General features: G+C 44.6%; 1 protein-coding gene across 16 annotated transcripts in view; it reads right to left on the reverse strand.

The window, feature by feature from the left end:
- LOC110500600 (adhesion G protein-coupled receptor L3) overlaps positions 1-27,928 on the reverse strand; it is a 313,269-nt gene that overhangs the window by 97,004 nt on the left and 188,337 nt on the right. For all 16 annotated transcript variants that reach the window (XM_021578039.2, XM_021578040.2, XM_021578038.2 and 13 more), the window contains 2 exons: positions 7,313-7,663; positions 3,468-3,571 (listed from right to left, as the gene is read on the reverse strand). In XM_021578039.2, the coding sequence (XP_021433714.2) occupies positions 3,468-3,571; positions 7,313-7,663 (455 nt within the window). The remainder of the gene's footprint in view (positions 1-3,467; positions 3,572-7,312; positions 7,664-27,928) is intronic.

The following is a 27,928-nucleotide window of genomic DNA, read 5'->3' on the forward strand; positions in this document are numbered from 1 at the left end:
TAAAAGGAATTAATAGAAGCATTATGGAGAGACTGCGGTGTACAAGGCAAAGGGTCTCACGTGATTTACTTGGCCATCCCTTGCAATCATTGCCTCTGTGTTTATTTGCAGATCCAATTACACCGGCTTAATTTGCCTTTCTTCGAGAACCCCGACCCTGTGTGGACAGTGTGTGGAGTGTAGAGAAGCACTCTTCTTCTTCTCTCCCCCTTCTCTTCCTCTCAGTTTCTCTCTCCATCTTAATAAGAACAGCTATGGCCAAAGTAAGAAAAAGTGAGGTCTGTCACCGCTATCTCAGCCTCCCCATCTCTATCCCAATCACTCCTTCTCTCTCAGCCTCTCTCCCTCCATTCCAGTCTCTTTCTCTCCGAGTTCATCTCTCTGCGTCTTTCTGTTAATGAGAAGAACCAGGGACAGTGGTGTGAAAATAAGCGCCAGACGGAATTCTGGGACGCCTGACAGGTTGATCTTCATTTAAATTCCCTGTCGCCACAGCGACAACGAGGGATGACAGGCACATCGCTCATGCCTAATTTGCGTAATAAAGATTAATAACACTTTTGTTAAAAATGTATCCATATTCCGATAGTCACTCCCACCAAGTATGTACATAGGGGAAAGGTGTATAGGTGTCAAGTTTTGTGCTGCTTTGCGTGCGAGATGCATTCTATAATAGACTAAGAATTTGAGTCAGGAAACAGAGAGCAACATTATGGTAGAGGATAGAACAGAAGAGTGGAATCATCTCCATATCGATATCAACATTCCCTCTTTACCTCCCTCCCTCTCTCTCTTTACCTCCCCCCTCTCTCTCTCATCACCTCCCTCTCCCTCTTACCTCCCTCTCTCTTTTTACCTTTACCTCCCCCTCTCTCACTCTTTACCTCCCCCTCTCTCTCGCTCTTTACCTCCCCCTCTCTCTCGCTCTTTACCTCCCCCTCTCACTCTTTACCACCCCCTCTCTCTCGCTCTTTACCTCGCCCTCTCTCTCCCTCCCTCTCTACCCTCTCTCTCTCTCTACCCCTCTCTCTACTTCTCCCTCTCTCTACCCCTCTCGTTCTACCTCCCCCTCCCTCCCTCTCTACCCCCCCTCTAACTCTCTATACCTCCCCCCCTCTCTCTCTACCTCCCCCTCTCTCTACCCCCATCTCTCTCACTCGCTCTCTCTCTACCTCCCTCTCGCTCTCTCCCTACCTCCCTCTCGCTCTCTCCCTACCTCTCACTCTCTCTTTACCTCTCACTCTCTCTTTACCTCTCACTCTCTCTTTACCTTGCTCTCTCTACCCCCTCTCGCACTCTCTACCCCCCTCTCAATCTCGCTTTACCTCTCTCTCTATTTTACATCCCTCTGTCTTACCTCCCTCCCTCTCGCTCTCTCTCCCTGCCTCTCCCCCTCTCTCTCTCCCTCCCTCTCTCTACCTCCCTCTCTCTACCTCCCTCTCTCTCTCTCTACCTCTCTCTCTCTCTCTCCCTACCTCCCTCTCTCTCCCTTTACCTCCCTACCTCTCTCTCTCTTTACATCTCTCTCTCTCTACATCCCTCTCCCTCTCTTTACCTCCCTACCTCTCTCTCTCTTTACATCTCTCTCTCTCTACATTCCTCTCCCTCTCTTTACCTCCATCTCCCTCTTTCTATACCTCCCTCTCTTTACCTCTCCCCCTCTCTACCACCCTCTCTCTTTACCTCTCTCTCTCTTTACCTCCCAATCTCTCTCTCTTTACCTCTCTACCTCCCTCTCCCTACCTCTCTCGCTCTACCTCCCTCTCCTTATCTTTACCTCCCTCTCTCCCTCTCCCTCTTTACCTCCCTCTCTCTCGCTCCCTCCCTCTTTACTTCTCTCTCGCTCCCTCTACCTCCCTCTCTCGCTCCCACTTTTCCTCCCTCTCTCTCTCCCTCTTTATTTCTCTCTCTTTACCTACCTCTTTACCTCCCTCTCCTCATCTTTACCTCCCTCTCTCCCTCTCTTTACCTCCCTCTCTGTCTCTCTTTTTACCTCCCTACCTCCCTCTCTCTCTTTTCCTCCCTCTCTCTCAACCTCCCTCCTACTCTCTTTATCCACCTCTTTTCCTCAATCTCTCTTTACCTCACTCTCTACCTCCCTCTCTCTAGCTTTACCTCCCTCTCTCTCTTTACCTCCCTCCCTCTAACTTTACCTCCCTCTCTCTTTTACCTCCCTCCCTCCCTCTCTCTTTACCTACCTCCCTCTCTATTTACCTCCCTCTCTCCCTCTCTTTACCTCCCTCTCTATTTACCTCTCTCCCTCTCTTTACCTACCTCCCTCTCTACCTCTCGCTCTACCTCTCTACCTCTCGCTCTCTCTCCTTACCTCTCGCTCTCTCTCTTTACCAACCTTGCTCTCTCCCTCTTTACCTCCCTCTCTCTCCCTCTTTACCTCCCCCTCTCTCACTCCCTCTTTACCCCCCTCTCTCTCGCTCCCTCTTTACCTCCCTCTCTCCCTCACTCTCTTTACCTCCCTCTCTTTCTCTTTACATCTCTCTACCTCTCTCTCTTTACCTCCCTCGCTCTCTCTTTACCCTCTCTCTCTCTTTACCTCCCTCTCTCTCGCTTTACCCTCTCTCTCTCTCTTTACCTCCCTCTCTCTCTCTACCTCTTTACCTCTCTCTGTCTCTCGCTTTATCTCTCTCTCTCTCTTGCTTTACCTCTCTCTCTCTCTCTCCCTCTTTATACCTAACTCTCCCTCACTCTCTTTACCTCCCTCTCTTTCTCTTTACCTCTCTCTACCTCTCTCTCTTTACCTCCCTCTCTCTCTTTTACCTCCCTCTCTCTCTCTTTACCTCCCTCTCTCGCTTTACCTCCCTCTCTCGCTTTACCTCCCTCTCTCGCTTTACCTCAGCCACCTGTGAATCCATATCCACAAAGCACTGTTTGGTTAAGGGGCTGTGATTTGCCGCTCTGGAGTGGATTATAAGTGTTATTGCCCGCATGCCTCGGGCTCCTGCGAGTTTTTTGAGATCCGATGCATTTCATAAACAGGGATAGTGATGCTACTAGTACTACTAGTGCTACTGCTGTAGCCGCAATAACCACATATTCTGTGAGTGCCATTCCATTATAGATTTAAACACAGAATGCGTGGAGATCTTCGAGTAACTCTTGTCCGGGGAATGAGATAGAACCCTCTGGGCCTAAAGAAAATGGCACAATTGGGTAGTGGGTGTATTGGCCAACATTGTGAACTCAATGCAGTAGGGAGGAAAGCGTTTTAAGACAGCTGCTTTCAACTGGGTCTATAGTGAGTGGACATTAATTGACTATGTTCTTCTCAGCAGTGACAAAGAAAACCAGTGGAACACAGTGGCCCTGTCCTAGAGGATGGGAGGATGGGCGTTGTATCCCCTTGGTCGAAGAAGTTTCCATTGTTGCCAAGTGAACAAGTGTGAATTGCCAAGCGCGAAGTGTGTGTCCATGCGCGAGTGTGCGTGCGTCTGTAAGTAGGGACTCATTACCTTCTGGGTGATGACATTGACCCACGGGGACGTACAGTTGCTGAGGTCGGGCCCTTGGGGGTCCCAGTATCCTTCGGGCCCCATACACAGATACATGGCCACGCCTGTGGAAGAAAACAACACTCAGAGTTAGAAGCAATAGAGAATATATCAAAGCTATCCCTGGAGATTAACGCTATGCTACCAATGACAATTACCATGTTGGTAAGAAAACAAAAGGTTGGTCCCCTGAACGTATGTCTGGAGGGGGAGAGTGGAGGGCAGAATTGGGGTTCAACACTAATCTGAAGACCATGCTTCAGTTACCCAACAGTGCCCCAGGGTAAAAAAAACTATTCCACTGTGAGACACGTGCTTCGAAACGACTGTTTCTCACAACTGCTTTGTCTGTATTTTCATTGTTCATCCTCATACAATCTGTTGGTGTTTGTCCGTATGAATGTGCATGCCACGACTTTGCCCCCGAAATATCAATTTCCCAGTCAAACTACCATGTCCTTAAAACCCAATTCAACTTAATGTTAAAATAAATATATTTGGGGATGTTACAAATGAATGTAATCGACTGGTTTTATCATCAACACGTTCAATTAAATCATCTACATGTTAAATTAAGTAATCTACGTGTTAAATTAAGTCATTTCTTTTTGTGGTAGCACTTCAGGGCCTACAGAGGTATATTGGATAGTGTGTGAATCTAGTAATTAAGAGTCAGCGCACCTCCGCATGTGTTAAACGGGTGCGACAGTTGAACCCCTGGCAAAAATACACCAAACTGTGTTCCAATTAAGTCGGAAATCCTGGAGTTCGTTACGAAAGGTCAATTAATGCTGCCTGAGGGAGATGACTGGTACTGACGAGGATGTGGAGCGACGTGTGTGTGTGGCCTTTGGGTCACACAGGGCTTCTGAAAAAGGGTCCGTTAAAAATGGGACTATGCCCCTATCAGTGCTTTTACTAACTCTGCGTATAAGCAGTGATTGCGTCTATATAAACTCACACTCCCCTATGGGCCCTAGTCAAAAGTAGTGCACTATGAAGGGAATAGGGTGCCATTTGGGATGCACTGCATTTTAAAGGGGTACAGATAGAGGAAAACAGGACAAGTCCATGTGGGCTATGCCATTGATAGTGTTTATATTCAATCTGTGTATAAACTGCAATTGGGTATTTTTTTTAAACTATCAACTCCATGACTGGGGAAGAAAAACACTAGTCTCCAATTGGTACATGTCCATGGGATATAGAGAGGAGGGGGAGACAGACTGCTAACATTAACTGATATCAACTTTGACTGACACACAATTTCCTTCCCAGTCCTCCTTGGACTTCCTAACGTTTGATGGGTTTATCAGATAGGCCTCAACCTGACAGAGTGAGAGATAAAGATGGAGAGACAACAATAGAGTGAGAGAGACAGAGGGAGAAAAAGATGGATAGAGAATGATAGAGAGAGAAAAACAGAGGGAGAGAAAGACAGAAAAGATGGAGAGAGGGAGAGAATGTTGGAGAGAAAGAGATATGGTAGGGATTCAAGGAACTTTCAAAGACAGCCTGTGAGGAAACTCAAAGCCATCCTCTACTTCGGTGGTTTTGTGTCCTTCTTGTTGTGCCGTACGCCAGAGGCGTTCGAGAGGCCACGCCGCGGGGACTGGTGTCGCCAGGTAATGATGAAAAGGCGGCGAGAGACAAGACCGTCCCCAAACCTGGTTGCAATACTTCTGGGCTTGTGATCAAAACGTATCTTAAAAATAGTAGCGCTGATCTAGGATCAGGACCCACTCCTTTCCATATAATCTTATTCATTATGATCTAAACAGCAAAACTGACCCTATTTCAGCACTTCAATGTTGATACTTTGTGAATACGGGCCCTGAGCAGCACTGGGACACAACCACTGACACCCTTGCCAACGTGGGCGCCATGTTACAACACAAATCTTCTAATACATTGATACGGATTCTAATGGCAATGCATTTCTTCCATCTCTCTTTGATATCACTCTCTCCATGTAGATCAATGCTTAGTTTTGAAGTCAATAGTATTTCACTTAATATCAGAGGCGCTTGACCTTCTTGGATCTTAATATGTTGGTATCCATTCATTTTGACCTGAGCCAACTGGAGGAGACGAAGAAACGAGTGACGTGGTGCCTTACGAACTACAGTAAGCGCCTGGTCCTCGTTAAAGAGCACACACACAACAACACTTTAGTGTTAATTAATTTGGCTAATTGTTTCCTGGGATTGCAGAAGCGTAGGGGAGGATTCCACGTCTTGGTTCCATACGTCCTGTACCGTTGCCATCTTTAGCTTCTCTACTCTCAGCGAGTCGAACATAAGGCATGGGAGGATACATGCAAACAACAGAACATTTCTGCAAATAACCTTCAGGAAAACATTCAGGGAAACATTCAGGCGAGCCAAACGTCACACTTCAATATGCTTTCATAATGAGTTGAATATTGGTAGCCGTACAGAGTTGAGAAAATCAACGGCAGAATGTGTTTGACGACAAATTACGGGGAAACTGAAGGGGGGGGGGGGGGGGGGGGGGGGGGGGGGGCATGCAGTTAACTGCATGACTACATTTAGAAATTCACCCCCAGTGAGAAAGATCAGATTTAAGGGGAAAGCTCTGTCTTTTATCATCAGCTTCATTCCTGGGGGGCCAATTCAGGAGCTCGCAGAGGATTCTTGTTTGTCTCTGAGGGCCAGACTCGTGGCCATTGCATAATGTTCAATGTTCAATACAGTGGGTTTAGTTGGTAAAAGCATGGCGATAGAAAGGTTGTGGGTTTGATTCCCGCAGGGATCACTAATCCATTTTGGCGATACTTCAGACATTCCCCACGTTGCCTGTACTACACAGTGCTTTAAGCAGTTGTTTGATGCCATAATTCACGTAAACATATGCAACACATATGACAATGTTGCACTGTCAGATAATTCAACCCCGGATAGTGAGTTGCTATATTTGACAACTACCAACTGTACATGACCATGGTCTATGTACTTTTTTTGTTGTTGAATTTTACCCCTTTTTCAACAATCCAATTGTTGTAGTAGCTACTATCTTGTCTCATTGCTACAACTCCCGTACGGGCTCGGGAGAGACGAAGGCTGAATGTCATGCATCCTCCGATACACAACCCAACCAGCCGCACTGCTTCTTAACACAGCGCGCATCCAACCCGGGAAGCCAGACGCACTAATGTGTCGGAGGCACCTGGCAACCTTGGCTAGCGCGCACTGCGCCCGGCCAGCCACAGGAGTCGCTGGTGCGTGATGAGACAAGGAGATCCCTACCGACCAATCCCTCCCTAACCCGGATGACGCTAGGCCAATTGAGCGTCGCCCCACGGACCTCCCGGTCACGGCCGGTTACGACAGAGCCTGGGCGCGAACCCAGGGACTCTGATGGCACAGCGATGCAGTACAGCGCCCTTAACCACTGCGCCACCCGGGAGGCCCGTGGTCTATGTACTTTTACCAGGTCCCAGTGAATATGTCGTTTCAGACGCAGGGTAGCAGGTTGACGTTTATTGTCATGAATCTTGTCCTGGAGGCAGAACTGAGCGATTTCCGCTAGATGGGCAAGCTGCAAAGTCAAAATTGGCTATATCATAAAAATGAATGAAAACAAAAAATGACATTTTGGTCTTAACTTAAGGTTAGAGTTAAGCATTAGGGCTTGCAGTCTGGTTAAGGTTAGATTGATTTTACAACTTTGTGGTGTGCTAGCTAGTCACCATTCTGCAGAGACGCCTCCAGGTCAAGATTCATGACAATAAATGCCATCCTGCTGCAGGCTAACCACAGTATTAAGTAGAACAAACCCATTACCTATTGTTCCAGTTGGGCATGGTTGCCTGGTCACCAGTCCCTGTCTGGTCTTGGGCCAGGACACGTCTGACATGATCATGGGGTTACAGTACTCAATGCCGACGTTGGGGAGCTTGGAGGACGGGGACGACCTTGTGTTGCCCTCTGGGATATTGCCCTCTGCTGGCGGCAATGGTGGCGGCAGAGTAGTCGAGATGGTGCGCGGTCGCTGGGCAACGGGGGTCGTCGCAGAGGCCCTGGTGGTTGTGGTGGAGCTGGTTGTTGGCGTGGTCGTCATGGAAACCGTCGCCGGGCGCGTTGTAGTCCGCGTTGTCGTGGTATCCATAAAAACGATCACAGACGATGACGATTCTATAGCAAGAGAGATGAAAGAAAGATAATCAGTAAATCAAGAAAAAAAAAGTGTTGCGGGAGAAATAACAACCTTCAAATTGGAATAGGGATAGAGAAAGAGAGAAAAAATAGATTCTGAGCAATGTATTTTCTTTGTTTATTTAGTCACACTACATTTATGTCTGAGAGGGTAATTTATTTCAGGGTCAGCAAAAAAACACTCAGAGGGGTTCAATCGTTCCTATCTCCAGTGTCAGTTTAGGAGGAGATAGTTCAAACTGGATCAATTGGATCTGGCAGGTGTGGCTTGGTTGTGCAGGCTCAGTTTCTACTGAGGAGCTGGCAGACTCCCACAGCTAGGAACTCCCACAGCTAGGAACTCCCACAGCTAAGTACACAGGCATCCATTTCTAGCTGTGTGTGTGACTGTATGTGCGCGACTGCCTCTGATGCAGTTGTTGCAGACCCCTTGTGTTGTTGTGGAGGCTTCTGTCATCCATGATGGACCATCTCATCCTAAATCGAGGACTACACTCCTCGGTATCAGATGGATGTAGCTAGAGCAGCATTGGACTGGCCTGAGGCTGCAGAGGAAACTTGGTGCTCTGCACTGGGCTGACCACTTTGTCTCCCATTCCATGTACCAGAATGTTGCCACTGGTGAGGACATGCTCACCTTTACTGTTAAGGTGAGGCTGCAAGTTCTACCAACAAAATACAACCTTATACTCTGGTACCCTGAAAACCATGATCCCTTCTGTATTTTACACCCTGAGTTAAATGTAATGGAGTCTGTTTGACATGTTGTTAATGGTTGCAGTTCATACAAAGACCTAGGGTACTTGGCCTTCAGATTGCATGCCAGCCTAAGAGTGGTGCATAACAACTGACTAGGTACCCTAATGCAGGAGGCTAGCTGTGTGGAGGAGAAGGTGTTTCAGCCGTTATGGAGGAGACTAGCTGTGTGGAGGAGAAGGTACTGCTTTGTTTCAGCCGTTATGGGGGAGCCTAGCTGTGTGGAGGAGAAGGTACTGCTGTGTTTCAGCCGTTATGGGGAAGCCTAGCTGTGTGGTAGAGAAGGTGCTTTTTGTTTCATTAAGTGTCCTTGCATCAACAACCTTTAAAAATCATTTATGATGTATTGTGATTTGTGGATTCAAAAAAAGTATTTAAAATGTGTTTGTGTACATACCAAGCATTTCTGCATAACAAGTCAATAACATAATTGTAGCTGTGTGATTCCAGAGGGGGGAGGAGGAAGACAATGGTGTCGTAAATATGACATTGTTTTTCTTTGTCTCCCCGCGAAGCGGATTAGTGATGTGTGGGTTCAACCCGCAGTCCCCGTGGTTATAGCTGTGGTGCGGGCGGTTTTAGAGTCATGAAATATTGTGTGGATGAAGGTCAGATGGGTGCCAGGTGGGTTGAATAAAGAGAAAACAATACATAAAAAAATGTATAAATGTATAGTTCGTGTACAACTTATTTATTTATAGGCTACATTTATGTTTTTTCAATTATTTTTAGGCTATCTGGCATTAGTGTGTAAGCCTATAAGCTTTAGGGCCTAAGTGTACGTGTGCCAAACAGCTAATCGCCAGATGCTTTTGGGAATGGACAGAAAAAGTACATGTCAATCTACAGAGGAAAAAAGGACAATGTCGGTGTTTTTCAATAAAAGAAAAGCTGCGAAATGGAGAGACTAAAATAAAGATAAGGGAGGGCCAGTAATGTTTGCTCCGCAAAAGAAGCAGAGATGACAGAAAACTTTACTGAACTATACTGAACAAAAATATAAAACGCAACATGCTAAAATATCAAAGATTTGACTGAGTTACAGTTCATATGACGAAATCTGTCCAAACAAAAAAAACCCTAATCTATGGATTTGGTTGGTCGTAGTCAGTCCCTGGATAGGAGACCAGATGCTGCTGGAAGTGGTGTTGGAGGGCCAGTAGGAGGCACTCTTTCCTCTGGTCTAAAAAATATCCCAATGCCCCAGGGCAGTGATTGGGGACACTGCCCTGTGTAGGGTGCCGTCTTTCGGATGGGATATTAAACAGGTGTCCTGACTCTCTGAGGTCATTAAAGATCCCATGGCACTTATCATAAGAGTAGGGGTGTTAACCCCAGTGTCCTGGCTAAATTCCCAATCTGGCCCTCAAACCATCACGGTCACCTAATTAATCCCCAGTTTACAATTGGCTCAATCATCCCCCTCCTCTCCCCTGGTCGTTGCTGTAAAAGAGAATGTGTTCTCAGTCAACTTACCTAGTAAAATAACAGATAAATAAAAAATACACAAAAATGTCACATGACTGGGAAAGCAGATATGCATTTGTTGGTCACAGAGACTTAAAAAAAAAGGCCTACAATGGGCCTCAGGATCTCCTCACGGTATTTCTGTGCATTCAAATCGCCATCGATAAAATGCAATTGTGTTTGTTGTCCGTAGCTTTTGCCTGCCGATACCATAACCACACTGCCACCATGGGGCACTCTGTTCACAACGTTGACATCAGCCAACCCGTTGCCAACACAACCCAATACACATGGTCTGCATTTGAGACCGGTTGGTTGTCCTGCCACATTTTCTAAAACGATGCTTGGCTTATGGTAGAAAAATGAACATTCTGGCAACAGCTCTGGTGGACATTCCCGGCAGTCAGCATGCCAATTGTGCACTCCCTCAAAACTTGAGACATCTGTGGAAATGTGTTGAGGGACAAAACTGCACATTTTAGATTGACATTTTACTGTCTCCAGCACAAGGTGCACCTGTGTAATTATCATGTTGTTTAATTAGCTTCTTGATATGCCACACCTGTCAGGGATAAAAACAAATTTGTACACAACATTTGAAAGAAATATTTGTGCATTTGGAAAGTTTCTGGGATCTTTGATTTCAGTTCAAGAAACATGGGACCAACACTTTACATGTTGCGTTTATATTTTTGTTCTGTGAAGATTGAAGCATTAATTTCATTCTATCGATTTAGGAAAGACAAACCCACACTGCTCTTACCAGTTTTACTGTTCTTTATTAAGCTTTACGTATTGTCCTCAAGGCCTTTGTCAAAGCTTTTGTCGATTTTGTTGAATATTGTCGATTTATGACATTCTGGTGAGCAAGGCTTTATTTAATCTTCTAGGGCAACATAATCACAGAAGATATGCTGCATGTATCTAATTATAGACAAGTTGACTAACAAATAGTCTACCAAAATGGCGGAAATTATAAGCAGAAACATTTAGGCAAAAGAAAATCCTGCACCCCGACAACAAATCATCACAAAGTCGGGCAGTTATGGATGGGTTATTAGCAATTGCAGGGGTGGGTGACCAAACAGCTGACCTGTACACCACAAGCGCAGATACACATTAAGGATTCTTTTATGATCTTGTTTCCCTGAGGTCTTGGGTTAAGGGTTTGATTCTACACACAGCCCCCTCCCCCCCACTTACACCTTAGCTATCACAAAGGCAAACACACCGTAGGCAGATCTACAAACACACACCCCTACCCCCACCACACACACACAAACAAACACACCCCCCTGCATCATTACAATCCCCCATGATATGCTCATCAATCATTTCAGCTAAAGCCCACCTCTACCTCCACTCTCCTCCCTCCCCTGCTCTCCCTGATTGCATTTATAAACAAGCATCTTATGACTGTGTGGTCTAAGCTTAGCTGTAAATGGTTAGGGCCAGGATGGAAAGGTTAGGCCTCATAACACTCCAGCAAACAGTGGGAGAGGGCAGGCAAATCAATGACACCACCCCCCCCCCCCCCCCCCCCCCCCCCCCACACACACACACACACACACACACACACAAGGAAGACAACAATAACACACACTTCCTCTTATAAAGGGAGCTGTCCCTTTAACTCTCACCTCTGTGGCCATTATCTTGTGTCTTAGTGGGCCCCAGGATATAGGAGGTAGAACCCTAGGGAAACCTAGCTCTCTGGAGAATAGAGGTTAGTTCCCATATCCACTCTGATGCGGCAATCCATTCCAAATGCAATCATGAAGCAGGCGTTTGCTCTTCTACAAATAGTTAAGTGCAGCAAAAGTGACAAGCATGATCGACGATGCTGATACCATCCTACAATAAAGGGGGATAATACAGGATGAAAACAGGGTCCTTTGTGTGGCCTGGCTGGTCTAGCGGTAATGCTGCAGCCTCTGGCACAACTGTCTACAGTGACAACCTACTACCATTTGACACAATCTCTCTGCATCGTTTCCCACTGCCATCCTCTCTCTCTCTCTCTAGCTGTTCCATAAAGTTAGAAAATACTTAAAAAGTAAATGAAGTAGTACAGGGGCTTTTGTGTAAGTGTGAAGCATGTTACTTTGACAATGTGTAAGCCTATGGTAGGAGTATTTTTATCCAGCCTGGAGGTCCAGAGGTCTGGACTACTGCTGCTTTTCTGTTCTACCTGATAATTAACACCCACCTGGTGTCCCGGGTCTAAATAAGTCCTTGATTAAAGGGTAAGAATTACACATCAGCAGTGAAACACATTCAGTGGCATTCAACAACAAACAAAAGTATCCCGCTATCTGAGAAAATATCTTTTTTTTCTTTCTAGTGGTAAAAAAAAAACTGTTTCAAGGCTTTATTCTCTCCAACAAACAGTGTGTTGGAGTGTTTTTAACATCCCTAGGTATCCGTCGACTGCTGTGGGGCTACTCCATCAATAAAGACTATCTTGACAAGCATCCTATTTAATCAAACTAACAGGAGGCACAGAGGCATCGTTTTCCCTAATCGTAATGAACATTTAATGACGCCCTATAGCACTTTTGCCTGCTCACAAAACATACGTGCACATCCTGCTTAAACGTATACAGCCACTGTTAATAACACACATTGTGTACATGTGCACCCGCCCACACACCCACCCTAATGTGTCATATAACGCTCTTCTTCTACCCGCCAATCAAAAGAGAACGGACGCAGAAATAGGTCTAACGTGTCTCCCTTCGTCAAAGACTTTAGCATCGCCATCAGCAATGACAGTAACGCATGAACGTTAATCTGTGCTACAATGCACAACGGCTCCTTGCCTCCTTCCGCAGAAATCATCACATGGAGTGATGGAGGGGAACATATCCCAGAGCACAACGTTACATCTACCTCACTTGTTCATGATGCTTTCTATTTATTCATCCATTTATAAAGGGATAGCGATGAGCATCTCTCTATGGTTATGTCCCAAATTGCATTCTATTCCCTATATAGTGCACAACTTTTAACCAGAGCCCTATAGGCCTACAGTGACTTCAGAAAGCATCCATACCCCTTGACTTATTCTACATTAGAAAATGTAATTCAAATATTAAAATCACCCATCTACACACAATAGCCCAATTTGACAATATGTTAGCAAATTCTTTGAGAGTGAAATTCCGAAACAGCTCATTTACATAAGTATTTACACACCTTTGCTATGAAACTCCAAATTGAGCTCAGGTGCATCCAATTTCCTTTGATCATCCTTGAGATGTCACTACAACTTGACTGGAGTGCACTTCCGGCCAATTCAATAGTTTGGACATGTTAAGGTATACAGTCGACAGTGCATGTCAGAGCAGAAACTATACCATGAAGTCTAAGGAACTGTCTGTGGATCTTGTATTGGTCACATGTCCAGGAATGGCTGAAGAATTAGCAATAACTTGGTGATTTGAAAAGTCGTAGTCAAATCCCTCAATAATATAATAGTTATAGCCAAAAAATTTATTTAATTTACAATCTGAAGAAACTATGAGAATAGAAAGGTTCTGAAATTTTATGAAGCATCACAGCACAGTTGAAAAAAAAATGGCAAACAGAAATCCAATATGGATGGTGTTAAGGGAGATGGGAGGGATTGAATGGAGCTGAAGGTTGGGACTAATAACAACAAGAGAACAAAAGTAAAATATACTGAGTCTGTAAAATGTATATAGGTTCAGAACATTTGTGAAACAGCACAGTTAAAAATTTTGGCAAATAGAACTGGATGAACATCAGAAATAGATGGGAGAGGTTGAAGGTAGAGGAAGGGCAGCACTAAAAACAATGTATATATCATGTAACAGCTGGAAGAAGAAGCCTACGTGTTGTTGTTCATTAGTTTACTCCAATTAGGGGAGGGGTGGTAGGGTTAATTAAAAATAATAAAGGAAAATATATTATAAAAATATATGTACAGTACCAGTCAAAGGTTTGGACACACATACTCAGTCAAGGTCTTTTCTTAATTTTTACTATTTTCTACATTATACATTAACAGTGGATTCATAAAAACTACATATATGGACTCACGTAGTAACCAAAAATGTGTTAAAAAACTTAATGTGGAATGATTTTCCAACAGTTTTGAAGGAGTTCCTACATATACTGAGCGCTTGTTGGCTGCTTTTCCTTCAATCTGCCGTCCAACTCTTCTCAGACCTTCTTGATTGGGTTGAGATTGGGGGATTGTGGAGGCCAGGTCATCTGATGCAGGACTACATCACTCTCCTTCTTGATCAAACAGCCCATACACAGCCTGGAAGTGTTTGGGTTATTGTCGTGTTGAAAAACAAATGATAGTCCCATTAAGCGCAAACCAGATGGGAAGGCGTATCGCTGCAGAATTCTGTGGTAGCCATGCTGGTTAAGTATGCCTTGAATTCTAAATAAATCACAGACAGTGTCACCAGCGAAGCATCCCAACACCATCACTCCTCCTCCTCCATGACTCACGGAGGGAACCACACATGCAGAGATCATCCATTCACCTATTCTGCATCTCACAAAGACATGGCAGTTGGAACCAAAAATTCCATCGGTCTAATGTCCATTGCTAATGTTTCTTGGCCCAAGCATGTCTCGTCTTCAATTCGACCATGAAGGCCCGATTCAGTCTCCTCTGAACAGTTGATGTTGAGATGTGTCTGTTACTTGAACTCTGTGAAGCATTTATTTGGGCTGTAATTTCTGAGGATGGTAACTAATGAACTTATCCTCTGCAGCGGAGGTAACTCTGGGTCTTCCATTCCTGTGGCGGTCCTCATGAGAGCTAGTTTCATCATAGCGCTAGATGTTTTTGCGACTACACTTGAAGAAACGTTCAAAATTCTTGAAATCTTCCTTATTGACTGACCTTCATATCTTAAAGTAATGGACTGTCATTTATTTTTACTAATTTGAGTTGTACTTGACATAATATGAACTTGGTCTTTTTCCAAATAGGGCTATCTTCTGTATACCACCACTACCTTGTCACAACACAACCGATTGGCTCAAACGCATTAAGAAGGAAAGAAATTGCACAAATGTACCTTTAAGAAGGCACACCTGTGAATTGAAATGTATTCCAGGAACTACCTTATGAAGCTGGTTGAGTGAAGGCCAAGAGTGTGCAAAGCTGTCATCAAGGCAAAGGGTGGCTATTTTGAAGAATCTCAAATATAAAATGTATTTTGATTTGTTTAACACTTTTTTGGTTACTACATGTTTCCATATGTGTCATTCCATAGTTTTGACGTCTTCACTATTATTCTACAATGTAGAAAATCATAAAAAATAAAGAAAAACCCTTGAATGAGTAGATGTGTCCAAACTTTGGACTGGTACTGTGTGTGTGTATAAATAAACTCAGCAAAAAAAGAAACGTCCTCTCATTTTCAACTGTGTTTATTTTCAGCAAACTTAACATGTGTAAATATTTGTGTGAACACGATTCAAAAATTGAGACATAAACTGAACAAATTCAACAGACATGTGACAAACAGAAATGGAATAATGTGTCCCTGAACAAAGGCGGGGTCAAAATCAAAAGTAACCGTCAGTATCTGTTGTGGCCATCAGCTGCATTAAGTACTGCAGTGCATCTCCTTCTCATAGACTGCACCAGATTTGCCAGTTCTTGTTGTGAGATGTTACCCTACTCTTCCACCAAGGCACCTGCAAGTTCACAGACATTTCTGAGGGGAATGGCCCAAGCCCTCACCCTCTGATCCAACAGGTCCCAGACGTGCTCAATAGGATTGTGGTCCGGGCTCTTCGCTGGCCATGGCAGGACACTGACATTCCTGTCTTGCAGGAAATCACACACAAAAATAGCAGTATGGCTGGTGGCATTGTCATGCTGGAGGGTCATGTCAGGATGAGCCTGCATAAAGGGTACCACATGAGGAGGATGTCTCCCCTGTAACGCAAAGCGTTGAGATGGCCTGCAATGACAATAAGCTCAGTCTGATGATGGTGGGACACACCGCCCCAGACCATGACGGACCCTCCACCTCCCAATCAATCCCGCTCCAGAGTACAGGCCTCAGTGTAACGCTCATTCCTTAGACGATAAACACGAATCCGACCATCACCCCTGGCGAGACAAAACCGCGACTCGTCAGTGAAGAACACTTTTTGCCAGTCCTGTCTGGTCCAGCGACGGTGGGTTTGTGCCCACAGACGATATTGTTGCCTCTGGTGAGGACCTGCCTTACAACAGGCCTACAAGCTCTCAGGCCAGCCCCTCTCAGCCTATTGTGGATAGTCTGAGCACTGATGGAGGGATTGTGCGTTCCTGGTGTAACTCGGGCTGTTGTTGATGCCATCCTGTACCAGTCCCGCAGGTGTGATGTTCGGATGTACTGATCCTGTGCAGGTGTTACATGTGGTCTGGCACTGCGAGGACGATCAGCTGTCCGTCCTGTCTCCCTGTAGCTCTGTCTTAGGCATCTCACAGTACGGACATTGCAATTTATTGCCCTAGCCACATCTGCAGTCCTCACGCCTCCTTGCAGCATGCCTAAGTCACATTCACGCAGATGAGCAGGGACCCTGGGCATCTTTCTTTTGGTGTTTTTCAGAGTCAGTAGAAAGGCCTCTTTAGTGTCCTAAGTTTTCATAACTGTGACCTTAATTGCCTACCGTCTGTAAGCTGTTAGTGTCTTAACGACCGTTCCACAGGTGCATGTTCATTAATTGTTTATGGTTCACTGAACAAGCATGGGAAACAGTGTTTAACCTGTCTTGGGCAGGGGGCAGTATTTTCACCTCCGGATGAAAAGTGTGGCCTAATTAAACTGCCTGCTACTCAGGCCCATAAGCTAGGATATGCATATAATTAGTAGATTTGGATAGAAAACACTCTAAAGATTCCAAAACCGTTAAAATAATGTCTGAGTATAACAGAACTGATATGGCAGGTGAAAACCCGAGGAAAATCCAATCAGGAAGTACAATTATTTTGAAAGGCTGTTTTTCCATTGAAAGCCTATCCACCATACAAAGACTTAGGACCCAGTCTTTAGGCCAGTCTTTAGGCATTGTTTCAGGCTTTTACTCTGAAAAATGAGGGAGATAAGCTACTTTCAATGAGTGGACAGTGGACATTTCCAGACATGAGACAAGCGTGTGATCGGGAGCGAGCCTTTCTTGTTTCTCCTTTTCTATTGACAAAGCTTTTGTCCGGTTGAAATATTATTGATTATTTATGACAAAAACAACCTGAGGATTGATTTTAAACATCGTTTGACATGTTTAAATAGTACTATTTTTTTTTACTTTTCGTCTGAACTTAGTGCCCGCACCTTGCGCATTCGGATTACTGGACTAAACGCGCAAACAAAAAGGAGGTTTTTGGTCATAAAGAGGGACATTATCGAACAAAACTAACATTTATTGTCTAACATGGAGACCTGGGAGTGCCACCAGATGAAGATCATCAAAGGTAAGTGATTCATTTTAATGGTATTTCTGACTTTTGTGACACCTCTTCTTGATTGGAAAATGGCTGTATGTTTATCTGTGGCTTGGCGCTGATCTAACATAATCGCAGTGTGCTTTCGACGTAAAGCCTTTTTGAAATCTGACACAGCGGTTGCATTAAGGAGAAGTTTATGAGTGAGTATTTCTGTAATTTCATGTGGCTCTCTGCACTTTCACCGGATGTTTGTTTGAGACAATGAATTTCTGACCATAACACACCAATTTCAAATGAGGTTTTTGGACATAAAGATGAACTTTATTGAACAAAACACACATTTATTGTGTCACATGAAGTCCCGTGAGTGCCCTCTGATGAAGATCATCAAAGGTTAGTGATTCATTTAAATAGCTATTTCTGACTTTTGTGAGCCCTCTCCTTGGCTGGAAAATGGCTGTATGATTTTCTGTGTTTAGGCGCTGACCTAACATAATCGTTTGGTGTGCTTTTGCCGTAAAGCCTATTTGAAATCGGACACTGTGGCTGGATTTACAAGATGTTTATCTTGAAAATGGTGTATAATACGTTTGAGGAATTTTAATTATGGGATTTCTGTTGTTTTTAATGTGGCGCCCTGCAATTTCACTGGCTGTTGTCGAGGTGGGACACCAGAGAGGTTAAACCCTTTACAATTTAGATCTGTGAAGTTATTTGGATTTTTACGAATTATCTTTGAAAGACAGGGTCCGGAAGTTTCTTTTTTTGCTGAGATATATATACACACTGCTCAAAAAAATAAAGGGAACACTTAAACAACACAATGTAACTCCAAGTCAATCACACTTCTGTGAAAACTGTCCACTTAGGAAGCAACACTGATTGACAATACATTTCACATGCTGTTGTGCAAATGGAATAGACAACAGGTGGAAATTATAGGCAATTAGCAAGACACCCCCAATAATTGAGTGGTTCTGCAGGTGGTGGTGGTGACTTCTCAGTTCCTATGCTTCCTGGCTGATGTTTTGGTCACTTTTGAATGCTGGCAGTGCTTTCACTCTAGTGGTAGCATGAGTCTACAACCCACACAAGTGGCTCAGGTAGTGCAGCTCATCCAGGATGGCACATCAATGCGAGCTGTGGCAAGAAAGTTTGCTGTGTCTGTCAGCGTAGTGTCCAGAGCATGGAGGCGCTACCAGGAGACAGGCCAGTACATCAGGAGACGTGAAGGAGGCCGTAGGAGGGCAACAGCCCAGCAGCAGGACCGCTACCTCCGCCTTTGTGCAAGGAGGAGCAGGAGGAGCAGTGCCAGAGCCCTGCAAAATGACCTCCAGCAGGCCACAAATGTGCATGTGTCTGCTCAAACGGTCAGAAACAGACTACATGAGGGTGGTATGAGGGCCCAACCTTCACAGGTGGGGGTTGAGCTTACAGCCCAACACCGTGCAGGACGTTTGGCATTTGTCAGAGAACACCAAGATTGGCAAATTCACCACTGTGCTCTTCACAGATGAAAGCAGGTTCACACTGAGCACATGTGACAGAGTCTGGAGACGCCGTGGAGAACGTTCTGCTGCCTGCAACATCCTCCAGCAAGACCGGTTTGGCGGGGGGTCAGTCATGGTGTGGGGTGGCATTTCTTTGGGGGGCCACACAGCCCTCCATGTGCTCGCCAGAGGTAGCCGACTGCCATTAGGTACCGAGATGAGATCCTCAGACCCCTTGTGATACCATATGCTGGTGCGGTTGGCCCTGGGTTCCTCCTAATGCAAGACAATGCTAGACCTCATGTGGCTGGAGTGTGGCAGCAGTTCCTGCAAGAGGAAGGCATTGATGCTATGGACTGGCCGGCCCGTTTCCCAGACCTGAATCCAATTGAGCACATCTGGGACATCATGTCTTGCTCCATCCACCAACGCCACGTTGCACCACAGACTGTCCAGGAGTTGGCGTATGCTTTAGTCCAGGTACAGTGCCTTGCGAAAGTATTCGGCCCCCTTGAACTTTGCGACCTTTTGCCACATTTCAGGCTTCAAACATAAAGACATAAAACTGTATTTTTTTGTGAAGAATCAACAACATGTGGGACACAATCATGAAGTGGAACGACATTTATTGGATATTTCAAACTTTTTTAACAAATCAAAAACTGAAAAATTGGGTGTGCAAAATTATTCAGCCCCCTTAAGTTAATACTTTGTAGCGCCACCTTTTGCTGCGATTACAGCTGTAAGTCGCTTGGGGTATGTCTCTATCAGTTTTGCACATCGAGAGACTGACATTTTTTCCCATTCCTCCTTGCAAAACAGCTCAAGCTCAGTGAGGTTGGATGGAGAGCATTTGTGAACAGCAGTTTTCAGTTCTTTCCACAGATTCTCGATTGGATTCAGGTCTGGACTTTGACTTGGCCATTCTAACACCTGGATATGTTTATTTTTGAACCATTCCATTGTAGATTTTGCTTTATGTTTTGGATCATTGTCTTGTTGGAAGACACATCTCCGTCCCAGTCTCAGGTCTTTTGCAGACTCCATCAGGTTTTCTTCCAGAATGGTCCTGTATTTGGCTCCATCCATCTTCCCATCAATTTTAACCATCTTCCCTGTCCCTGCTGAAGAAAAGCAGGCCCAAACCATGATGCTGCCACCACCATGTTTGACAGTGGGGATGGTGTGTTCAGCTGTGTTGCTTTTACGCCAAACATAACGTTTTGCATTGTTGCCAAAAAGTTCAATTTTGGTTTCATCTGACCAGAGCAACTTCTTCCACATGTTTGGTGTGTCTCCCAGGTGGCTTGTGGCAAACTTTAAACAACACTTTTTATGGATATCTTTAAGAAATGGCTTTCTTCTTGCCACTCTTCCATAAAGGACAGATTTGTGCAATATACGACTGATTGTTGTCCTATGGACAGAGTCTCCCACCTCAGCTGTAGATCTCTGCAGTTCATCCAGAGTGATCATGGGCCTCCTGGCTGCATCTCTGATCATTCTTCTCCTTGTATGAGCTGAAAGTTTAGAGGGACGGCCAGGTCTTGGTAGATTTGCAGTGGTCTGATACTCCTTCCATTTCAATATTATTGCTTGCACAGTGCTCCTTGGGATGTTTAAAGCTTGGGAAATCTTTTTGTATCCAAATCCGGCTTTAAACTTCTTCACAACAGTATCTCGGACCTGCCTGGTGTGTTCCTTGTTCTTCATGATGCTCTCTGCGCTTTTAACGGACCTCTGAGACTATCACAGTGCAGGTGCATTTATACGGAGACTTGATTACACACAGGTGGATTGTATTTATCATCATTAGTCATTTAGGTCAACATTGGATCATTCAGAGATCCTCACTGAACTTCTGGAGAGAGTTTGCTGCACTGAAAGTAAAGGGGCTGAATAATTTTGCACGCCCAATTTTTCAGTTTTTGATTTGTTAAAAAAGTTTGAAATATCCAATAAATGTCGTTCCACTTCATGATTGTGTCCCACTTGTTGTTGATTCTTCACAAAAAAATACAGTTTTATATCTTTATGTTTGAAGCCTGAAATGTGGCAAAAGGTCGCAAAGTTCAAGGGGGCCGAATACTTTCGCAAGGCACTGTATGGGAGGAGATCCCTCAGGAGACCATCCGCCACCTCACCAGGAGCATGCCCAGGCGTTGTAGGGAGGTCACACAGGCACGTGGAGGCCACACACACTTCTGAGCCTCATTTTGACTTGTTTGAAGGACATTACATCAAAGTTGGATCAGCCTGTAGTGTGGTTTTCCACTTTAATTTTGAGTGTGACTCCAAATACAGACCTCCATGGGTTAATACATTTGATTTCCATTGATCATTTTTGTGTGATTTGGTTGTCAGCACATTCAACTATGTAAAGAAAAAAGTATTTAATAAGAATATTTCATTCATTCAGATCTAGGATGTGTTATCTGAGTGTTCCCTTAATTTTTTTGAGCAGAGATATATATATATATATATATAAATAAAAGAGAGAGAGCAACAAAGCGATATAGGGGATTGGAAATGATGCAGGCAATTATATTGATGGAGGCTACAGTACAATCTATCTGCAATATTAAAGCTGATCTACCCCCCAATAAACAATAACAAAATTACATTGGTCAGGGATGTGACCAAGAACCCAATGACCACTTTGACAGAACTACAGAGTTCCTTGGCTGAGATGGGAGAACCTGCCAGAAGGACAACAGTCTCAGCAGTTTACCAATCTTGGCTTTATGGGGTAGTGGACAGATGGAAGCCACTCCTGAGAAAAAAGGCACATGACAGCATGCCTGGAGTTTGCAAAAAGGAACGTGAAAGACTTGAGAGCATTAGGCAATAGATTATGTGGTTTCATGAGACAAAAATGTAACTCTTTGGCCTGAATGCAAAGCACTATGTCTGGAGAAAAATAGGCACACGATGTGCCCTTGAGCAAGGCACTTTTCCAGAGCGACTTACAAAGAGCAATTAGGGTTAAGAATGTCTTATAAATGACTAAAATGTAAACATTTAAATGATTGGCAGCATTCAGGACGGCCATTTTAAATTCCCTGGGACCTTGTTAAGTCAGTATTTGTGGGCCTCCCGGGTGGCGCAGTGGTGCTGTACTGCAGCGCCAGCTGTTCCACCAGAGACTCTGGGTTCGCGCCCATGCTCTGTCGTAACCGGCCGCGACCGGGAGGTCCGTGGGGCGACGCACAATTGGCCTAGCGTCGTCCGGGTTAGGGAGGGTTTGGCCGGTAGGGATATCCTTGTCTCATCGCGCACCAGCGACTCCTGTGGCGGACCGGGCGCAGTGCACGCTAACCAAGGTTGCCAGGTGCACGGTGTTTCCTCCGACACATTGGTGGGGCTGGCTTCCTGGTTGGATGCGCGCTGTGTTAAGAAGGAGTGCAGCTTTGTTGGGTTTTGTATCGGAGGACGCATGACTTTCAACCTTCGTCTCTCCTGAGCCCGTACGGGAGATGTAGAGATGAGACAAGATAGTAGCTACTAACAATTGGATACCACGAAATTGGGGAGAAAAAGGGGTAAAATAAAAAATATATAAAAAATAAAAAAGTCAGTATTTGTGATACCGTATTACGCTTTCCCTTTCTCATTTTTTATTTACAGGTCAAATACTTAAAGGGCCAATCTGCAGTGGAAAGAAAGTAGACACCCCATCTTGGTTTTGGTAAAAAAAAGCGGAGGGGTGGGCCTGGAGAAATGTATCACCTCAATTTCATAGACAGAGCTATGGATGCAATGACTGACCATCCATGATTTCAAAATTATCGTTTTAACCATGTTTAGTGTTTCTTTATATGTACAATGTTTACAAACATTGGAGTAAAACAAGCTTATCTTCTGGGTTCTGACAGGGTGTCACAGTTAGCTCATGAGGAATTAAGTTATATTATTCAAGAATCCATGGGCAAATCATTAATTTATAAGTCCAAAAATGGATGTAGCAACTACAGATTGCACCTTTAATATTTCAGAGATATTTTCAAAGAGGAAGCAGGCAGCACATACCAACCATGACCTAAAACCATGACCCCAACCCAGGTTAATGTTGACTAATGAGCAGACCCTCAAATATTAGCGTTTTCAAATTGCACAATGAGACTATTGCTACCATGACCATACAAAGATGAGTTCACCACATAGCATACTAACAAGGCTCCAATAGCAGATCTACATCTACATTTCGAATAAGAAGTAGGCCTAATGCTCTTTTAATGTCATGCAATGCTCCAAGTTGCCGATTCTTGTATAAGAGCGTTGAATTATAAAACCCCTTTATGGGAAAAGGATGAAATGAAATGGCTGAAAATCTATCAGCTATTCACAAAATTATGAAAGATTTAGTTGTGCTCTTTCCCCTAGTAATAGGGCAATACTGACATCACAGGCGGCAGGTAGCCTAGTAGTTAGAGCATTGAGCCAGACCCGAGCTGCCAATGTAAAAATCTGTCGTTCTGCCCCTGAACAAGGCAGTTAACCCTACATTTGCTCAAGGTGCACCGTACTACTATGGCTGAACCCGTAAAACAACATTTCACTGTGACAATAAAACATATTTCATATATATATATATATATATAATATATTTACATATATATATATATACATATATATTTACACACATATATATATATATATATACATATATATATATATATATATATATATATATATATATTTACATACATATATATATATACACACGTTTGTTGGCTATTGGCTAACAAACTGCTTGGCTATTGGCTAATAAACTGCTTGGCTATTCTAAGTAATGTTGTTAAGGATACGCTTATTCTAAAACCTGTTCCCACAGTCCGCTATAAGAGGCAGAGGAGGGCAGAGAAATAAAGAAAGCTCGACTATGTCCTTGAGCAAAGTTGTATATTTTGCATGAAGCAATTACAGAAGGACAAACGGGTCAGTAGACACTCATGTTTTGGGAGAAGTCTCGTCTCACCACCTTTACAAGGACATTTTGTTGTGCTCTGTTGGTTCCTCATTTTATCTAGGAGCAAAAAAATTAAGATCAGGGTTCAAGTTCAGCGGCTATGTGAATAGAACTGTTGTCTTCACTTTTTATTCTTAGAGGGAGTCATCCTTAACCTTATACATGGTTGCCTTGAATGTCTAAAACGTTCTGCTCAGAACAAAGAAACCAAAGAATGGCCTGGGAGATATGAGTGTGGTGCAGGGCTTGAGTGACCTATTTACTTTTGCTATGTCGGTTTAGTGTTCCTATTTCAAGCTTCACTAGGTCAGTAAAACCTCAGAATGTTATGATTCAATTGGCCAAAAGACAAGTACACTTGGAGAGGAGAAAAATATTTTGAGAGATTTTTGTTTCAAAAGTAATGTAGGATAAAAAGTAGGTTTGATCATCTCCACGTCCCCAAGTGGAAAGGATCTGTGTCTGCACTACATACTCTCACTACTGGTGTCCCCCTGGGCTCAGTCCTAGGCCCTTTCCTCTTCTCTCTATACACCAAGTCACTCAGCTCTGTTATATCCTCACATGGTCTCTCCTATCATTGCTATGAGGACAACACTCCAATACACTCCTTCCCCCCTTCTGACACCCAAGTATTTCTACATGCCAGGCTGATATATCAACTTGGATGTCGACCCCCCACCTCAAGCTCAACAAGACGGAGCTGTTCTTCCTCCCGGGGAAGGCCTGCCCACTCAAAGAAATCTCAATCATGGTTGATAACTCCACAGTGTTGCCCTCCCAGAGTGCAAAGAACTTTGGCGTGACCCTGGACAACACCCTGTCGTTCTCTGCAAACATCAAATCAGTGACTCGCTCCTGCAGGTTTAAGCTCTACAACATCCATAGAGTACGACCCTACCTAACACAGGAAGTGAAGCAGGTCCTAATCCAGGCACGTGTCATATCCCGTCTGGACTAATACAACTGGCTGTTGGCTGGGCTCCCGCTTGTGCCATCATTCCCCTGCAACTTATCCAGAATGGTGCAGCCCACCTGGTTTTCAACCTTCCCAAGATCTCCCATGTCACCCCACTCCTCTGGACATTCCACTGGCTTCGACGAAGTTCGCATCCACTACAAGACCATGGACAAATGGAGCAGCAAGAGGCACTGCCCCTCCCTGCCTTCAGGTTATGCTAAACCCTACACCCCAACCTGTGCAGTACATTCTGCCACCTCCGGGCTCTTGACCCTCCCACCCCTACAGGAGGGCAGCTCCAGCTCAGCCGTGTCCAAGATCTTCTCTGTCCTGGCACCCCAATGGTGAAACCAGCTTCCCCCTAATGCTAGGACAGCAGAGTCCCTGCCCATCTATTGAAACCCTACAATAAATAGGATACTTCAAATATTATCTTAAATAATCACCCTTCTCAAACTTTCATGAATCAACACTTGTACTTGACTCCCCCTCACCCCCTTCTAAACTCAGAAAAAAGAAGTGTCCTCACACTGTCAAATGTGTATATGTGTAAATATTTTTATGAACATAAGATTCAACAACCGAGACATAACCTGAAAAAGTTCCACAGACATGTGACAAACAGACATGTGTCCCTGAACAAAGGGGGGATCAAAAGTAACAGTTAATAAAGCTGGTGGCCACACCAGATACTAAGTATTGCAGTGCATCTCATCCTCAAGGACGACACCAGATTTGCCAGTTCTTGATGTGAGATGTTACCCCACTCTTCCACCAAGGCACCTTGGAAGTTCACAGACATTGCTGAGGGGAATGGCCCTAGCCCTCGCCCTCCGATCCAACAGGTCCCAGACGTGCTCAATGGGATTGAGATCTGGGCTCTTCGCTGGCCATGGCAGAACACTGACATTGAGGTCTTGCAGGAAATCACGCACAAAACGAGCAGCATGGCTGGTGGCATTGTCATGCTGGAGGGTCATGTCAGGATGAGCCTGCATGAAGGGTACCACATGTGGGAGGAGGATGTCTCCCCTGTAATGCAAAGCGTTGAGATTGCCTGCAATGACAACAAGCTCAGTCCGATGATGGTGGGACACACCGCCCCAGACCATGACGGACCCTCCACCTCCCAATCAATCCTGCTCCAGAGTACAGGCCTCAGTGTAATGCTCATTCCTTATACAATAAACACGAATCCGACCATCACCCCTGGTGAGACAAAACCGCGACTCGACAGTGAAGACCACTTTTTGCCAGTCCTGTCTGGTCCAGCGACGGTGGGTTTATGCCCATAGATGACGTTGCCAGTGATGTCTGGTGAGGACCTGACTTACAACAGGTCTACAAGCCCTCAGTCCAGTCTCTCTCAGCATATTGCGGACAGTCTGAGCACAGATGGAGCGATTGTGCGTTCCTGGTGTAACTCGGGCTTTTGTTGATGCCATCCTGTACCTGTCCCGCAGGTGTGATGTTCGGATGTACTGATCCTGTGCAGGTGTTACATGTGGTCTGGCACTGCGAGGACGATCAGCTGTCCGTCCTGTCTCCCTGTAGCTCTGTCTTAGGCATCTCACAGTACGGACATTGCAATTTATTGCCCTGGCCACATCTGCAGTCCTCACGCCTCCTTGCAGCATGCCTAAGGCACATTCACGCAGATGAGAAGGGATCCTGGGCATCTTTATTTTGGTGTTTTTCAGAGTCAGTAGAAAAGCCTCTTCAGTGTCCTAAGTTTTCATAACTGTGACCTGAATTGCCTACCGTCTGCAAGCTGTTAGTGTCTTAACGTCCGTTCCACAGGTGCATGTTCATTAATTGTTTATGGTTCATTGAACAATCATGGGAAACAGTGTTTAAACCATTTGCAATGAAGATCTGTGAAGTTACTTGGATTTTGACTAATTATCTTTGAAAGACAGGGTCCTGAAAAGGGGACGTTGTAACGGTCGTCGATGGAAGAAGGTGAGGACCAAAGCGCAGCGTTGTACTTGTTCATGTTATTAATTTAAACAGAATAACATCAAACAAAGAAACAAAAAGCACAACCGAAACAGCTCTGTTATGTGCAAACCACACTAAACAGAAAGTATAATCACCCACAACTCAAGGGTGAAAACAGGCTGCCTAAGTATGGTTCTCAATCAGGGACAACGATTGACAGCTGCCTCTGATTGAGAACCATACCAGGCCAAACACTGAAACACCAACTCATAGAAAAAATAACATAGACTGCCCACCCAACTCACACCCTGACCATCCTAAAACAAAGACATCACAAAGGAACTAAGGTCAGAACGTGACAGACGTTTCTTTTTTTAGCTCTCACTTTGCTGATAATCATTTTGAGGAAAAGTCTATGCCTGTGATGTGTGGTTGACCCATCTTGCCCCTGAGTGGCGCAGCGGTCTAAGGCACTGCATCTCAGTGCTAGAGGCGCCACTACAGACACTGGTTAGATTCCAGGCAGTTTCACAACCGGCCGTGATTGGGAGTCCCATAGGGCAGGGCCCAGCATCGTCCGGATTGGAGTTTGGCCGGGGTAGGCCGTCATTATAAATAAGAATTTGTTCTTAACTGACTTGCCTAGTTAAATTTTAAAAAATGTAAAAGAACGTAAGTCTCACTGGATTAAGAGCCTCTGCTAAATGACTAAATTGTAAAATATGGTACAAAGAACAACCAGCAAACTTCCAAAGGTGCAGAGTACAAATGATGTCAGAGGAAGGAGAAAACACGAAAATAAGAACAATTCCAAATACTTTCTGACATGTTGGTGTTTAATGGCATCATTTTTGCCAACATTCTTCAGCAGTCATCAAATGGAGTGCAGCTGTTCTTCCTTTTCTTATTAAAGATGCACCTATGACCATCGCTAAACCACCATCTTTAGTCCAATTTAAGAAATGCAGTTAAAAATGGAAACCCTCTCCATCCAGACCAAGAAAAAGTGATTGTTTCAAATGTCAGAGATCAATTGTTAACTTCAGCCACACACTCTCTCAGAACTTGAAGACCCCCCCCCCCCCCCAAATGATTTAATTCATATAAAAACTAACCCCAATACCTTCCTCATCCTGCAGACTTCTTTACATGCTGCAGACGTCTTAGAAAACACCATTCCCTTGCAACACGCCATGACGCCTGCAGATGTTTCCACCTCAGACAG

Source organism: Oncorhynchus mykiss, chromosome 21, assembly GCF_013265735.2.
Source record: "Oncorhynchus mykiss isolate Arlee chromosome 21, USDA_OmykA_1.1, whole genome shotgun sequence".
In the NCBI taxonomy this organism is placed as follows: domain Eukaryota; kingdom Metazoa; phylum Chordata; class Actinopteri; order Salmoniformes; family Salmonidae; genus Oncorhynchus; species Oncorhynchus mykiss.